Source organism: Desmodus rotundus, chromosome 4 (genome assembly GCF_022682495.2).
Source record: "Desmodus rotundus isolate HL8 chromosome 4, HLdesRot8A.1, whole genome shotgun sequence".
NCBI classification, from domain to species: domain Eukaryota; kingdom Metazoa; phylum Chordata; class Mammalia; order Chiroptera; family Phyllostomidae; genus Desmodus; species Desmodus rotundus.
Window position 1 is genome coordinate 166,022,020 of NC_071390.1, and position 15,778 is coordinate 166,037,797.

At 42.3% G+C, this 15,778-nt stretch overlaps 1 protein-coding gene across 1 annotated transcript in view; it reads right to left on the minus strand.

The window, feature by feature from the left end:
• The window catches only part of TBC1D19 (TBC1 domain family member 19), a 112,342-nt gene that overhangs the window by 19,017 nt on the left and 77,547 nt on the right, over nucleotides 1-15,778 (minus strand). The window contains exon 16 of the mRNA XM_024573666.4: nucleotides 963-995. Within this exon, the coding sequence (XP_024429434.1) occupies nucleotides 963-995 (33 nt within the window). The remainder of the gene's footprint in view (nucleotides 1-962; nucleotides 996-15,778) is intronic.

Sequence of the window (15,778 nt, forward strand, 5' to 3'; positions counted from 1 at the left end):
CAAATTACGTTTCGTACATACGGGAACCCCACATACGTGAGAGTCAGAGACCCCACATGCACGAGAGGCTCAGCGACAAAAACGTAGAACGAAGTAATACGACCTCCTGAGCTATGGAGTGGGAGAGCGTCCTGAGGCTTCAGAGGGGAGAGGGCGCAGGATGGTAACAGCGCACGGTCAGTAAATACAGGGGTGGCAAATGTAGGTTTACAGTTGTGAGTACACGGAACACAAAGTTCGTTCTTGTACCATCATATACTTATTAATTCTTATATTATGTACTAGTATTACCCTATTTTTGCCCTGACATACTGCTAGGTCGCATCATTTCTGGTAGTAACTCTTATTATGAACAAGGTCCCCAATTTAAACTCTTCAGGGCAGAGGTAAAAGTCACCCTTGAGCCCACAGGGTCTTGATTGCCGTTACTCAAAATAACCCCCATGTGCTGAGTCCCGTGAGCCCTCAGGGCTCTCCTGCCCACACACGTGTCCTTCACGGGCGCGCAGGGTGACGGAACGCTTCCATGCAGTCGAGGCTTTGCACGCCGCTCCTCTGCAGAAATCACAGACTCAAACTCGGCGTGGTTTCTCCCTTCACATTCTTTCTGACCTGTTAGTTTCTCAAAAGACTTATGAGAATTAGTTCAGGAAGTTAAGCAACTTCATTTTATATCTATTAGAACTAAATATTAATGTGCGTCCCTAGTTTCCACTGGACTGGAAAATGGTAAACCACTGAACCACTTCCCCAGGATGCTTCGGTTCTAATTTGTCAAGCGAGCACCATCTGAGCAATAACGACGACACTTTCTTCCTCTGGACATATAAACAAATACTAAACTCAGTGTTCAGAAACGTTCACAACAACTTAAGTGTGTGGGTGATGTGCTGAAAGTGTGATCTTTGTGTTTAGTTTTCTAAAGTGTAATAAAACAGTGAATATCTTCAAGCCCAACTTACCATACATTGAAAATCCATGAAAGGGGATTACACCTGAAAAAATAAAAAAGTATTTCCTTTCAATTAGCATGCCCACTGAATTAGTCGGTGAACTTTAGGATTAAAATGAAAACAGAAAGTCTCCCTATTTTTGTTTCAATGTTGATCAGGAAAGTCACAAAGCCTTAGCGTTGGCAGCTGACACAAAGGTGTGCCTTTCGATACCTTTAGAAAAGCACACTAGAGATCAGCAATACACAGCCAGTTAATTTTCTACTGATAATGTTGCAAGTAGACTTTGAATATATTTTACAAAAACAGAACAAGGCAGTTCACAGAACTAAGTTAAAGAACGAATTATAATGCTCTCAGAAAGGCAATAGATTATGTCCTTCCTGAAACAAATTCCTCCTGTACATTTTAATCTAACTTGTTTAAACGGTAAGTGAGCATGTCAAAGTACCTCTTGTAGAGATGTATTGCTCTGTAAACTTACCAAAAATTGTATCACAGAATGTGCTTTAGAGAAAGTATTGGCAGGAATATGGTACAAATACAGTGTAATCTTTGGCAAGAATTATACACAAGTAAATTACACATCCGCCTCAAAGAAATACTCGAAGCCTAACTTGGTGTGCTAAACATCTTGTCACATTGCAAGTGAAAACTTAGAACTTGGACAGCTTAGGTTCAAACACAATTTCTGTAATCTGCACACGACTGTGCATCTATCACTGTACCTAATCAGGTGCGAACACGTCACAGGAGAAAGCTGAGACGTTTCCCTTTTTGAAAAATAGTCCAGAACTGCTTTATTCATCTGACACGTTCGGAGGCAGGGACTTCAGAGGTCATCTAGAGTCAGTTATAATAAACTACTGTTCAGTCTCCATTTAAATACGCTCAGCAATAGGGGATGCATTAATTCCCAATGCGACCAGTTACTATTTTGAACAGGTTTAATTTGGGAGGAGATGTTTCTCACACTGAGTCAAACTCTGGCTCCGTGTGAGCCTCACTTATTATTCCTAGTTCTGGCCACAAAGGTCACACAGAACAAGTCTAACTTGTCTTCTTTGAAAACTTTCAAAAATATTTAAGGACATTTTTCTCTTCCCCTACCCCCCATCACCTCCAATATTTTTTTTCTCTCTAAGACTTTATGAGTTTGTCTTTTGTAAAATTATTTTTCAGTTACAGGGGACTTCATGGGCTTCTGTGGTCGTTCCTCAGACAGAGGTCCTGAATAGCTTCCTTACTCTGGTTCCCTCCAGACAGGCTGCAGGTCAGCAGGGTCCTTAAAGGGAGGTGGCTGAAGCCTCTGAGCCTCTCTCCTCCCTACACAACGCGCAGCTAAGGCAAGGTGCACTGGGGCTTTTGTCTGGGACCTAAAGAGAGGATTATGTTCTTATCTCTGTTACATGTGTCTTTTGGTGACCACTCTAGTAATGTATTCCCCACTCTTCCTGGTTCCACAGCACTGAAAAATTCCTAAGTACACTATCTACATCCTCCCAAAAAGCATTATAAAAATGCTGAACAAGATGGAGAGAGGAAAGGACTTGTCACTGGAGACCTTTCCCCACACTGACAGTAATTCATTACTCAGCACCTTATTTTGGTTTTATTAAAAGCACAGACTCAACTGGATTCACCTAGCTCTATCACTTAAGAACTTTGTGCCTTTGGATGAGATTCTTAACTTCCCTGGGCTTCAGTTTCCTCATCTGTCAGTCAGAGATAATGCTAGAACCTACCTGACATGATTAAATGAGATATTGCTGTACCTTAGCCATTAATAAATAAATACTTAGGCCCTTAATAAAAGTTAATTATTAATATTATCATTTACAAATTAGCTCATATTTCTTTGTTGTTTCTGGAAGTAGTTTTATCAAAAAAGAATGTGAGAGAAATCCAGCACCATTCTGAACTATATACATACACAGTACGCCCGGCCATCAATCTTTAGAATTCTGTGCAGTAGCCCTGGCTATAGTTCTCAGGGTCTCCTTTCCCCACCCTCCCCCATCTTCTACAGCACTCCACATTCGTGCTGTCCGTCTCTGGCTGAGTCCTGCGTCACTTATCAGTTTTCTTGTTCTTCTCTATTTTAGGAGCCGCCCCGTTCTCTGCACGTGCTTAACACACAACACAGGCCTACTCTCCTCCTCACCGGGAGGCTGGTGCCATGAACTCCCTCACGTGTGTTCCTTTCCCCGAATGTTCCTCACATGTTACATGTGTTCTTTCCTTTCCTTTCAGGGAGGGTTTCAGATGAAGATGTTTCCTTCTTCTCTTCCAGAGCGGAACACCTTCATCTGAGTCTTTAATCCTGTTTCCTGGACTTTCTCCATGGCTGGCAGCCTGTGAGCTAAGTAAGAATGGCGTTTACATTTTTAAAGGATTATTTTTTTAAAAAATCAACAAAGAAGAATGTGTGACAGAGACTGTCTGTGGCCTACAAAATTCAAGACATCTACCACCTGGCCTTTTCTTCAGAAAAAACTTGCTGACCCCTGCTTTGGAAGCCTGCACCATCAGTTCCCCCTCTGCCCCTTTAAGTTCATTACTCACCGGACGTGTCCTGAGCCTCTGTATGTGCTAGACACTGTCCTAACAACTAGAGCTCACTTTTATTAGGGACAGGAAGATCGGGACAGAATAGGGGAGTGTATGACAGAGAGCAGTAAGTGCTATGCAGAGAAATAATGAAGGGAAGGCTGGGGGAGGGGGAGGCCTTACTGATAAAGGAGCCACTGAAGCTCAGGAGCTGAGAGTCACTGGTGAAGGGGAGAGCTGGAAGCCCGGGCTGCACAGGGCGATTGACATGGCCCGGGATGAGTCTGTGGAAATGAGCAGGTCTTGAGGCAGGTGGCGGGGGCATCTGCTCTTCCCTCCTACCCTATGGAGGAGAGAGGCAAGGGTCTCTCATAGCAACGTACTAACATCTTTAGTCTCTCCTATTCCACTGCAGCCTTTCAGCCTAGCACATTATAAATTCCCTCAACAACGACATAATTAAAAGCCCATTTTCTTCCCTGGATCCCGCTTTCCCATCAAACAAATCTCTCATCTCTCTCCTTCCCATGAAGCTGAGATGAATTTTTTGAAAATTACCTCAATTACCTTCTTTTACTTCCTCATTCTATATCCTCAACTCCTTGTAAACTCGTTTCCACCCTATGGCCCCAACTTCTGATTGTGAAATCCGGGATCTCCTCTCTGGGTGTCCTGGCCCCTGAGCACCCGAAAGTCCCTTCTCAGATGTGAGCCAGCCAGGCTCCCTGCTCTCAGAAACTGCTGCTGCTCACCTTCATTGTCGTCGTTGTTGTGCTGTGTTCCTGGCTAGTTCTCTCTGCGGGCCCCTGCTTAACTGTGGCTACTGTCCTAGACACTCTATCGTATTTGCTTTCTCTCCCCTTCCACCAGTATCTCTTTATTAACCTGTAACTCAAACCAGGAAAGTCCGGTATCTTGTGCCTCCTTCCAGATTCCCTGTTTCTGTAGAGGACTCCCTACCTCCCTAGTCTTCAGGGAAGAAAGCTGTGAGTCACCCCTGCTCTCCAGTTCTGCCTCAGCCCTCATACCTAAGTGTGGCTGGTTCCTTTCCGTCCCTTTAGGCCGTAGGGTAAAGAACACTTTGCTGCTCAGGATTTGGCCACATCCCCACATCAGCAGCTTCTTTCTCTTCCTAACCCATAAGCACAACTCTAATCCTCTCAAGTTCATTGCCACTCAGGCTTAGGACCAGGGCTGTAGGCAATGCTCTCTTCCACCTCCAGCCCTGTCCCAGCCCCACCCCTTACAGATCTTAACAACACTCCTCCTAAAAAGATCTCCCCAACAGCCCCCTACAGTTTACCCCCCATCAAATCACTAATCAGTACTTGTATCAACTGACTTGCCCTGACTGATTGAGATCCCCTTTCTCCTCTCTGCGCCTAGACTACCCTGCACAATTTGGACTCTAGCACTTTCTACCAGAGGACACTTGGGCCAGTTCACTCACCTGTTTAGACCAAGGCAGGAGCAGGAAAGGGTCTTGGAATAAGGACCCTGCTCTGGCCTCCTTTTAGACCACAACCCAGGTACCCAAGACTGAAATTCCAAGCCTAACACCCCCCGCCAGCTTCCAGTGTCTGCATGGCTCCTTTGGTGGGGCCACCCCCCTGATGGAGAGGTGGCCAACGGGTGGCCCTTTGGGGAAATGTGGGGTGGAGCCACACATGAGAAGGGGCAGAGATACCACAAGCAACGGACTGCTGAGAAGTCTGAGAATTCTGAATTTGAACCTGGCCTTTCAGATTGTTATAAAAGTATAGAGAGATGGGCAATAGTAGGTTTACAGTTGTAACACAAATAAATAATCCAATAATTAAAAAATAATAATACAATGATAAACTGTGTTTCACATACTCACAACCGTCAACCTCCTTTTGCTCCCCCTGAGTTTGTCAAGACAAGAAAACAGAGTAGACTTTATCAGTTTACTAGTCTCATTTATAACATTTAAATATCTAGACTTATTTATGGTGGGCAGGTGGGCCTCCATTTGTACTCCTGCTCTGGGCCCTGCAAAAGTTAGGAATAGACCTGTCTTCGCGTATAAAATTAGGACAATACCGGTGAAGTTGTGAGCATTAAAAACATATGTAATGCGCCCGGCATAACACTTGCTGCAAAATCTGTACTCAACAACTATGTTTTCTTCTCTCACCTCAGTGTGTTGTAACCATTTTTTGTTTTTCTCTCTCCCAACAGAATAGAAGAAACTGTGCCTCATTTATCTTTATTCCCAGAGACTGGCGTAGTACCCAGAATTTAATAGGTGCTTGCTAAGTGTTTGTGGGATAAAGATTTGAAACCCCACAGAATCCACCTCCACCATTTCTCAACCATTCCTTTCCTTCCTCCTGCATTCAGGCTCGATGAACTGTCTCCTGTGGTCCTGCTAAACGATGTCCCTTCCCCCCAAACTCTCCGCCCTCCAGCCAACTTCTGTAATGGTTCGGGTTATCTTCCCCGGATGTTGGAGAGAGGCCTCTATATCACACCCACGGAGGGTTCATCCACTAAATATTTGCTGAGCTACTACCCATCCAATTTACTGATGTTTAAAAACCTACTATGTAGCCTCTGGGGATATTAAATATATTTCACCTATACTTATAGAATTCACATGTTAACCTTGTGATATAGGCTAAGTGTTTACAGACTAAAAATCAAAAACTTTAATCTGGTTTTAACCATTCATGATGGCAACCCGAGATATATCCCCCTACCCCCCCTTTTATTGACATACAGTGTTATATTAGTTCAGGTATTCAATGTAATGATTTGGTGTTTTTTATACATTGCAAAATGATCACCACAGTGAGTCGTTACCATTTACCACCACAGAAAGGTAACAGAATATTGCTAACTATAGATGTTGTATGCTGTGTCCCTGCGACTTCTTTTATAACTAGAAGTTAGTCCTTCTTCATCCCCATCACCCGTTTCGCCTGCCCCACCTGCCTCCACTTTGTCACACATATCTACTGTGGTATAGCCACTCCAGAATATTTATCATCCCGGAACGCATCACGCATTTTCATACTTTGGTAGTTTTCAACTTGGTAATACTGTACCCTAACATGCTTTTATGTTTCCTACTCAGCCTATCAAAACCTTACTGACGTCAGGTACTACCTCAAAGAAACACATCCTGATCACTTAATCATAATTAAATGCTTATTCTTCTACATTCTCATGGCATTTTGCTCATATTTCCATCACTACAGTTTCATTATATTTTGTATTACAACTAGCTGTTTAGCAGGTTGCTCCAGAGGACAGGAAATACGTTTTATCACCTTTGTATGCACTGCATGATGCTATGAACACAGCTGACGACGTACACACGTCTGCTGAGTAAACGAACGGGTGGATGGGACGGGTGAGTACAGGACGAGCGCAGAAGCAGCAGGACAAGCACTGGTGTCTAGTCAGCAGACCGGGACCCCACGGTGAGCTTACCACCAACCAGCTGCATTGCCTTAGGAAAGTCACCGGACCTCCCGAGGCCAGTCTCGGTCTCTGCAATATTATCTAATCTAGGATTCTGTGTTTAACAATTACGAGTAAAGTGAATGCAAGAAAAACTGCAAGAGCTGAAGAAAACTGGACATATGATGATTTTCTAATGGTTAAGATTCTTTATCAACTTAAAGGTCTTTGCTTTCTAGAAACTAAAAAAATTCAAAACCACAGTAGATTCATATTAAAGGTCAGTATTCCTGGTGACACTACAGCCACCAGCTCTAGTCCCACAGGGCTTGGAAAAAGGCCCCACACTGTACTTCTTCAAGTCTTTCTCTGTCCACGTCTCTGGCTGCATCGTTTTCTCTCCCTGTGAACACCCATCTTTTCCTGCCTGTCCTCTCTGCTGCTTCATTGATCTCCTTTAAGGACTCTAAACTTTTAACAAATAATTTAAAAATCTGTCCTTCCTAACTTTCCACAATAATCATGTTGACATATGAAAGAAAAACTAAGTGTGAGAAAAATAATTTAATAAATAGAAGGCATATTTTGATGTCTTACAGAAATATAAGTATATATTATATCTTTCTAAATATTAAATCTCAAAGCAGATTGCTATTATACAAAACTCCTATAATCATACTGCAAAAACATTTTCCTTTTGCTGTTAACTTACTGAAGAAACATTTGCACAAGCAGATTGAGGTAGTCAGAAATGAATATCTTATCATTATGATTGTCATGTTCCACAAATATTTACTAAGAGTCTACTAAGTGTAAGAATGCCTTAGTCAGGACAAGGCACTTTTAATTAGGAAGCTCACAGTAAAGGAAAGAGTGAACTGCCAAGCAGTGAGAAAGGATGCGTGTACTTGGGTGACTCATGGTTAATGACACTTTCACTCCGTTTCCCCCACGTTCTGAACTCTACAGCTGTTCTCTAAGCAGCCAGGGTATCATCAGCTATATGAGGCAAGGGCTACAATTCATACTCTGTAGTATCTTTGCTATGCAGCACAGTATCTTCTGCACGTGAGATGCTCAATATATGCTGTTAGTGATGGAAATCTGAGCAATTATAAATATAATCAAGGCTTATAAATAAAATATTAAAGTACAAGAATCATTTATGAATAAGTAATCACCACATGGGATAGGAAGCTCTCAATAATGCAGTGTTGACAAATAAATGGCTGATGTAGTCACACAGACGTTGAATTTGAATTCTGTGTGACTCTGGGCAAACTACCAGCACTCTGAGTCTCCATTTTTATTTCTGAAAACCACAATCAATAAGACCATCTTCACTGGGTTGCACAATGTATCCAAAGGGCACCAGGATAGTATTTAGTAAAGAGCAGGTGCATAACTGTAGCTATTTTATGCTCTCAGAAGGGGGACTGCCACATTTCAGTATCAGCTTAAACCTAACAAAATCTTTTCTTTTTTTTTTTGGTCAGTGTTAGATAAGGATTCACTTCAGCTTAATCAAGATTAGCTGGGGCTTAAGACTCCAAGAAAAGGTACACAGTTCACTTGGTTGAAGAAGGGCAAATTCAAAATTCTGGCGAACAAAAGTAGGAGGCGTAAGAAGCACTGAAGAATCCATTAACACTCTAGGGCACATACCACCTAGAGCACGTCTTTGATCTTAGAGACTGTCATGTTCTTGGCCAGTTCTTTAAAATCCTTTCCTTTGGCTCTCATCACTTCGGGTTTTCAAGGGTCGAGTTTCACCCTCCCGGCCGTCTTCCAGGAGTGTTACTTCTAGCAGCCTTCAGGATGCTTGGGACACCATCTGTTATCTGGCCCAAGAGTTCTACAAGTCTGCTATGAGTGACTATTTTAAGATCCTAGCCTTCCCTTATCAATTTGAAGAAAGTCTAAAATATTAATTGCCTAAAATATTAGCTGTATTCAATAGGAATAACTTTATAAAGTAATGATTTAATGGGTCTTTGTTAAACCTCAGAATGGTGATTACTGTCAGCAAAACTAAATATTGAACTAGATGAGATATAAATAGGAAAAATGACTCAGAAAATACATCAAATATCAACATACTTACTAAATATTTTCCCTTCATTTCCTCACTGTCTCTATTAATATTTACCACTTATAGTTGTACCATAACTCTCACTTCTGATTCACTTTAACATCACTCCAGTTGAAAGCAAATTTTTACACTTTCATTTGAGGTTACTTAGTACAGTTTATTTAATTCGTTTGTTGAAATAACCATTTCCTCTGTTTATTCTCATTCCACATGAGCCTACTAGTCAGGAAGAATAGGGATTAGGACAATGGATAAATTATTTTCTAAGTATTTCCATTATCGTTATGAATTAAAACTTCAGAATATGACTTTGTCACTTTTTAGTAGGTAAAATTTCCCCAAACATCAGAACATATCCATATAAAACTCCAGAAAAAAAACTAAGTGATGAAGAGATAGCCAACCTATCAGATTCACAGTTAAAACACTGGTAATCAGGATGCTCACAGAAATGATTGAGTACAGATGCAAAATAGAGGAAGAAATGAAGGTTACATGAAGTGAAATAAACAAAAATACACAGGGAATCAACACTGAAGGGAAGAAAACTGAGACTCAAATCAATGATTTGAAACAAAAGGAAGAAATAAACATTCAAGTAGAACAGAATGAAGAAACAAGTATTCAAAAAAAAAATGAGGAGAGGCTTAGGAACCTCCAGGACAACTTTAAATGTTCCAATACATGAATCATAGGGGTGCCAGAAGGAGAAGAGGAAGAGCAAGAAATTGAAAACTTATTTGAAAAAATAATGAAGGACAACTTCCCTACTCTGGCAAAGGAAATAGACTTCCAAGGAAGTCCAGGAAGCTCAGAGAGTCCCAAAGAAGTTGGATCCAAGGAAGCACACACCAAGGTACAACATAATTACATTACCCAAGATGAAAGAGAAGGAGAGAATCTTAAAAGCAACAAGAAAAAAGGAGACAGTTACCTACAAAGGAGTTCCCATAAGACTGTCAGCTGATTTCTCAAAAGAAACCTTACAGGCAAGAAGGGGCTGGGAAGAAGTATTCAAAGTCATGAAAGGCAAGGACCTACATCCAAGATTACTGTATCCAGCAAAGCTCTCATTTAGAATGGAAGGACAGATAAAGTGCTTCCCAGATAAGGTCAAGTTAAAGGAGTTCATCATCATCAAGCCCTTATTACATGAAATGTTAAAGGGACTTATTTAAGAAAAAGAAGAAGATCAAAACTATGAACAGTAAAATGACACCAAACTCACAACTATCAACAACTGAATCTAAAAAACAAAACCAAAAATAAATTAAGAAAGCAACTAGAACAGGAACAGAATCACAGAAATGGAGATCACATGGAGGATTATCAGCAGGGAGGTGGTGGGGGGAGAGTGGGGGAAAAGGTACAGGGAATAAGAAGCATTAAATGGTAGGTACAAAACAGACAGGGGAAGGTTAAGTATAGTGTAGGAAATGGAGAAGCCAAAGAACTTATATGTACGACCCATGGACATGAATTAATGGGAGGGAGGATTGTTAGTGGGAGAGGGTTGCAGGGCAGAGGGGGATACAGGGGGAAAAAAATGGGACAACTATAATAGCATACTCAATGAAATATACTTAAAAATATCTATTATTGTACACTGAAATCTGAGATAGAAAATAAAAAAATATCAATTTAAAAGTCATACTTTAAATAAAATTTTAATTAGGTTTTCAATTTACATGTAAAGTTACACATCAAATGAATTTTAGATTATGGGATGTTTTGAATTTATTTATTTAATATAGATTTCAAAGTACATTGCTATTCATCAACTTGACGCCTACAGATTTAAAATGACCTATTTTTGTTATTTCTTGCAAGAGCCTTTCTTAACTGCATTGTAAGGAGCTGTCCCGTGCACTGTAGGATGTTCAGCAGCATCACTGAGATGCTGATGGGTGGTACCCTCCTCCCCCTGGTTGTGATAGTGAAAACATCTTCAGACACTGCCAAATGTCCTTTGAGGGTTGGTGGGTGGAGACAGATTTGCCCTTGGTTATGAACCACTCACTGCTCTAGAGTCCTGGAACCCCTCTACTTAATGTTCACTAGCAATTAATCACCTTCTCTTGTCCTACAAGAAACAAATGGTATCAGCAAACTGTGATGTTTAAGTCTCAGTCAGAGCTATGTGTAAGTCTTATGTCTTTGTTTCTGTTTTTGTTTTCTTTATTCTTCCACATTCATTTCCTCATCCATGGAATAATCTCTACTTATCCGTGGCTTTATGCCATGCGTGATTCCAGGTGCTAGACAGGTATGTTGGTCATCAGACTATTAGGGTTCTCGTTCTCTTGGAGCTTACGGGAGAGGGACTAGGAGGCACCTGTCCGGGCCGCCTTATGTGAAATACCCACGCCCTCCCGCCCCCACACCCTACCTATAACCAAGGTCTTTCCCCTTGTCCTGTTCACTGCATCACTCCCTGAAGCTGTTTTCACTAGCTATTTGTTCCCTTGTTGTTTACACGGCTCCCTGGCTGGTGTCAGCTCCTTAGCAGCACATGCTTTTATTTGGATCTCACCTAGAAGAGGGCGCCAGAGCAGGGCTAAATCAGTGTTCGTTAAATGGATAGAGACAAGTAATACCTGTTGAACAAAGAATTAGAAACAAGAAAAGCTTATAAATTCCCTGTGAGGAATCTCCCTCAGCTCAGAAATTTTGCTCCCTAGTTGTCTGATGAACCTACCAGAGAAAACCTGTCCACTGACAAGGGCGCAGACAAGGTGAGACGCTAACGGCTGACACACTGTGGCCTGTCATATCCACCCTAGACAGGGGATCACAGGTGGGTGGGTGAGCGAGCAAACCTCTGCCCTCTCGGACGCACCTGTCTGGTCCGGGACAGGAGGGAGTCAGCGTGCAGCTGGCACACCTCTCTATGTGGCCACTGGGCCCAAGAAAGCAAGACCAGTTTGGTGGCGGTGGTGCGAGAGGCACCCTGGAGACTTCAAAGTAATCCTGACTTTGGCAGGGGCTATAAAACAGGGTGGGTGATATAAAATGTTGCTGAGTATTGCCTTGAGCAAAAAATAAAGGGATAGCAGAGCGGTCTCTGTCTCTTCCTGTTCTGCCACCGTACACTGCGGTCCACAGGAGAGTCCTCCCCGACCCTGGTAAGGGCCTAAAACCACCTGAGAGAAGAAATAACTCTGAGGACTTAAGTTTATGAACAGCTGTGGGGTTACCCCACTAAGCATTTAACCATTTTTACTCTGGGTGAAAACCTTTCTAGAACCTATTGTATGTATCTTTTACTTTTGCAATGTGTTAACCGCTTTCTTTTCGTCTAAAAGACGCTATAACAACTCAGTAACGTTTGCTAAGCCAATAGGGCATGATGACTGCGAGCCTTGCTTCTGAAGTCAAAGAGCTTGGGTCAAAGCCTGGCGTGGCCGCTGGCCAGCTGGGCAAGTCGACGCTCTGTGCCTCCGCGTCTTTATCGATACACAGGGATAACAGAAAACATCAGTAGCTCCCTCAGAAGCTTCTTGTAAGGATTACATACATTAATAAATGTACGTAGCACGCTGCTTGGTGTATAAGAGTCTTGAAAAATGTTAGCTACTGCTGCTGTGACTACTGTTACTACTATTATTATAACAATACTTTTTCTTGGTACCTTGTGCCCATTCTAAGTGTCTCACATTATTATAATTCGCTACGGCCCAGGGATTCCTGTTTAAAGGCATAGGGTTGCTGGCTTTCACGTACACGCGTCCTGGACAGACCTGCAGAGTACTCTAATATGCTATTGTGTGGTTTTTCTGTTTCCCTTTGTAAGGTCTCTGATTTTTCACTTCTACTGTTGTTAGTCATTTTTCCTATCCCTATCAGTCTCCTTCCATGTTCCTGTTTTTATACGGGGCATAAATGAGTGAGCCAAGTCTGTTAGACACGTGTGTTAGTAAAAGCCAGTGTGTTCTAAACTGAGTTGAAAAAGCTCTCCTATGAACAGAGAGACGGAACCTGATTCCACAGACATCTCTTGGCTTTTCAGAGGGATTTGATTCCCTGATTCATAGATCAGTATAAACAGTTATCTGAAAATTAAGATTCTGGGAGACAGATATAACTATGGTTATACATACGTGTTAAAATAAAAAAGCCTCTCATTAGTTTAAATAAATAATCATTAAACTCCTACTAGAGCTGGATGCTGGGGAACAAAAATGCACGATACAGTCCTGAACCTCAAGAACCTTGCAATCCAGACGGGGAGACAAAGCATCATCAACACCGTCCAGCCCACACAGCCAGAGACACAGCATTTTCACACCGGGCACTCTGGGAGCCTAGAGAAAGGGGCCCTCAACGAAGCTGAGGATGCAGGGAAGACTTCCCGAAGACATCTCCAGTGCCTGGACGGAGATGGACTGCCCACTGGAGGGCTGGATGGGCCAGTCCAAGCCTGGGAACACAGAGGTAAAGGAAGCAGTACAGTGCTTTTGTGAGAGTAGGCGGGTGTGTGCCAGTAATTAATAGTTTGATATTAATGTGATAAAAAATATGTCCTCATGTGACATGCCAAGTGGTTTGGACATTACTTACCAGGAGATGAGGAGCCATTAAGAAGCCTTTAAGGAAAAAAATAGGAATTTTCATATTTTCCATTTACGTGTCTAACACAGACAGCATTGTGAAAGGGAGAGTAAAGCTAGGAAAGACTGGAAGAAGAGAGACCAATTAAGTGTCTTGGCAATTAATAAGCAGTAGAGCCAGGAAAGCCTCAATGAGGACAACACAGCAGCTACGATGAGCAAGAGTGGTCCCACGTGTGTTTTGAGGACGAAACCGGACATTGCTGGTGAGCTGTTAGATAAGGGGGGTCCAATACTGAACGGAATTGAGAATGATGGCCAGGTTTTAGGCCTTGAATTACTGGTTAGATGAGAGAACAATTAACTAAAAAAAAAAAAAAAAACAGTGGGTTTTTTTTGTTTGTTTTAAAATTTAATTTAGTTTTTCTCTCTTTTTAAAATATATTTTATTGATTATGCTATTACAGTTGTCCATTTCCCCACTTTATTCCCCTCTGCCCTGTGCACCCCCTCCCACCCACATTCTCCGCCTTTAGTTCCTGTCCATGGATCGTACATATAAATTCTTTGGCTTCTCCATTTCCTATACTATTCTTAACCTCCCCGTCTATTTTCTACCTACCATTTATGCTACTCATTCTCTGTACCTTTTCTCCCTCTCTTCCCACCCACTCTCCGGCTGATAACCCTCCACCTGATGTCCATTTCTATGATTCTGTTCCTGTTCTAGTTGTTTGCTTAATTTATTTTTGGTTTTGTTTTTTAGATTCAGTTGATAGTTGTGAGTTTGGTGTCATTTTACTATATTTTTTATCTTCTTTTTCTTAGATAAGGCCCTTTAACATTTCATATAATAAGAGCTTGACGATGATGAACTCCTTTAACTTGACCTTATCTGGGAAGCACTTTATCTGTCCTTCCATTCTAAATGAGAGCTTTGCTGATACAGTAATCTTGGATGTAGGTCCTTGCCTTTCATGACTTTGAATACTTCTTCCCAGCCCCTTCTTGCCTGTAAGGTTTCTTTTGAGAAATCAGCTGACAGTCTTATGGGAACTCCTTTGTAGGTAACTGTAGGTTGCTGCTTTTAAGATTCTCTCCTTCTCTTTCATCTTGGGTAATGTAATTATGATGTGCCTTGGTGTGTTCCTCCTAGGGTCCAGCTTCTTTGGGACTGTCTGAGCTTCCTGGCCTTCCTGGAAGTCTATTTCTTTTGCCAGATTGGGGAAGTTCTACTTCATTATTTTTTCAAATAAGTTTTCAATTTCTTGCTCTTCCTCTTCTCCTTCTGGCACCCCTATGATTTGGATGTTGGAATGTTTAAGGATGTCCTGGAGGTTCCTAAGCTTCTCCTCATTTTTTTGAATTCTTGTTTCTTCATTCTGTTCTGCTTGAATGTTTCTTTCTTCCTTCTGGTCCACACCGTTGATTTGAGTCCCAGTTTCCTTCCCAAAACTGTTGGTTTCCTCTACATTTTCCTTTATTTCACTTAGCATAGCCTTCATTTTTTCATCTAACTTGTGACCATAATCAACCAATTCTGTGAGCATCCTGATTACCAGTGTTTTGAACTGTGCGTCTGGTAGGTTGGCTCTCTCTTCATCACTTAGTTGTGTTTTTTCTGGAGCTTTGATCTGTTCCTACATTTGGGCAAATTTTTTTTTGTCTCATTGCACCTGTTACGTAGTAAGGGGTGGAGCCTTAGGTGTTCACTGGGGGGGGGGGGGGACAACTCACGTCGCTTTGTAGTGACACTGTGTGTGAGGGAAGGGTCAGAGAGGGAACAATGCTGCTTGCTCCACTCTCTGCCAGACTTCAGTTACTCCTGGACTACCCACAAGCAAATGGGGCCCTTCTGGTGCTGATTCCCAGGTGGGTGGGCTTGTGTACGTTCTAGGACTCTGTGGGTCTCTCCAATGAACTCTCCTGTGAGGCTGGGAGTTTCTCCCGCTGCCACCTCAACCCCCACAGGTGTTTTCAGTCAGTGGTTTGAAGCTTTATTTCCCCCAAGCTAGAGCCCTGGGTTGTGTTGTCTGTCTTGCTCCCCAGTTGTTCCTCCCAGTTTATCCACACACGAATGTGGGACAGCCCAGAGGCAATCCGTCGCCTCGCCGGGTCCGCCAGCCGTCACCTTGCCCACCAGCCACCACCTTGCCCTCCCCAGTCCTCCAACCTCTGCCTTGCCTCAAGTCCTCTCCAATCCA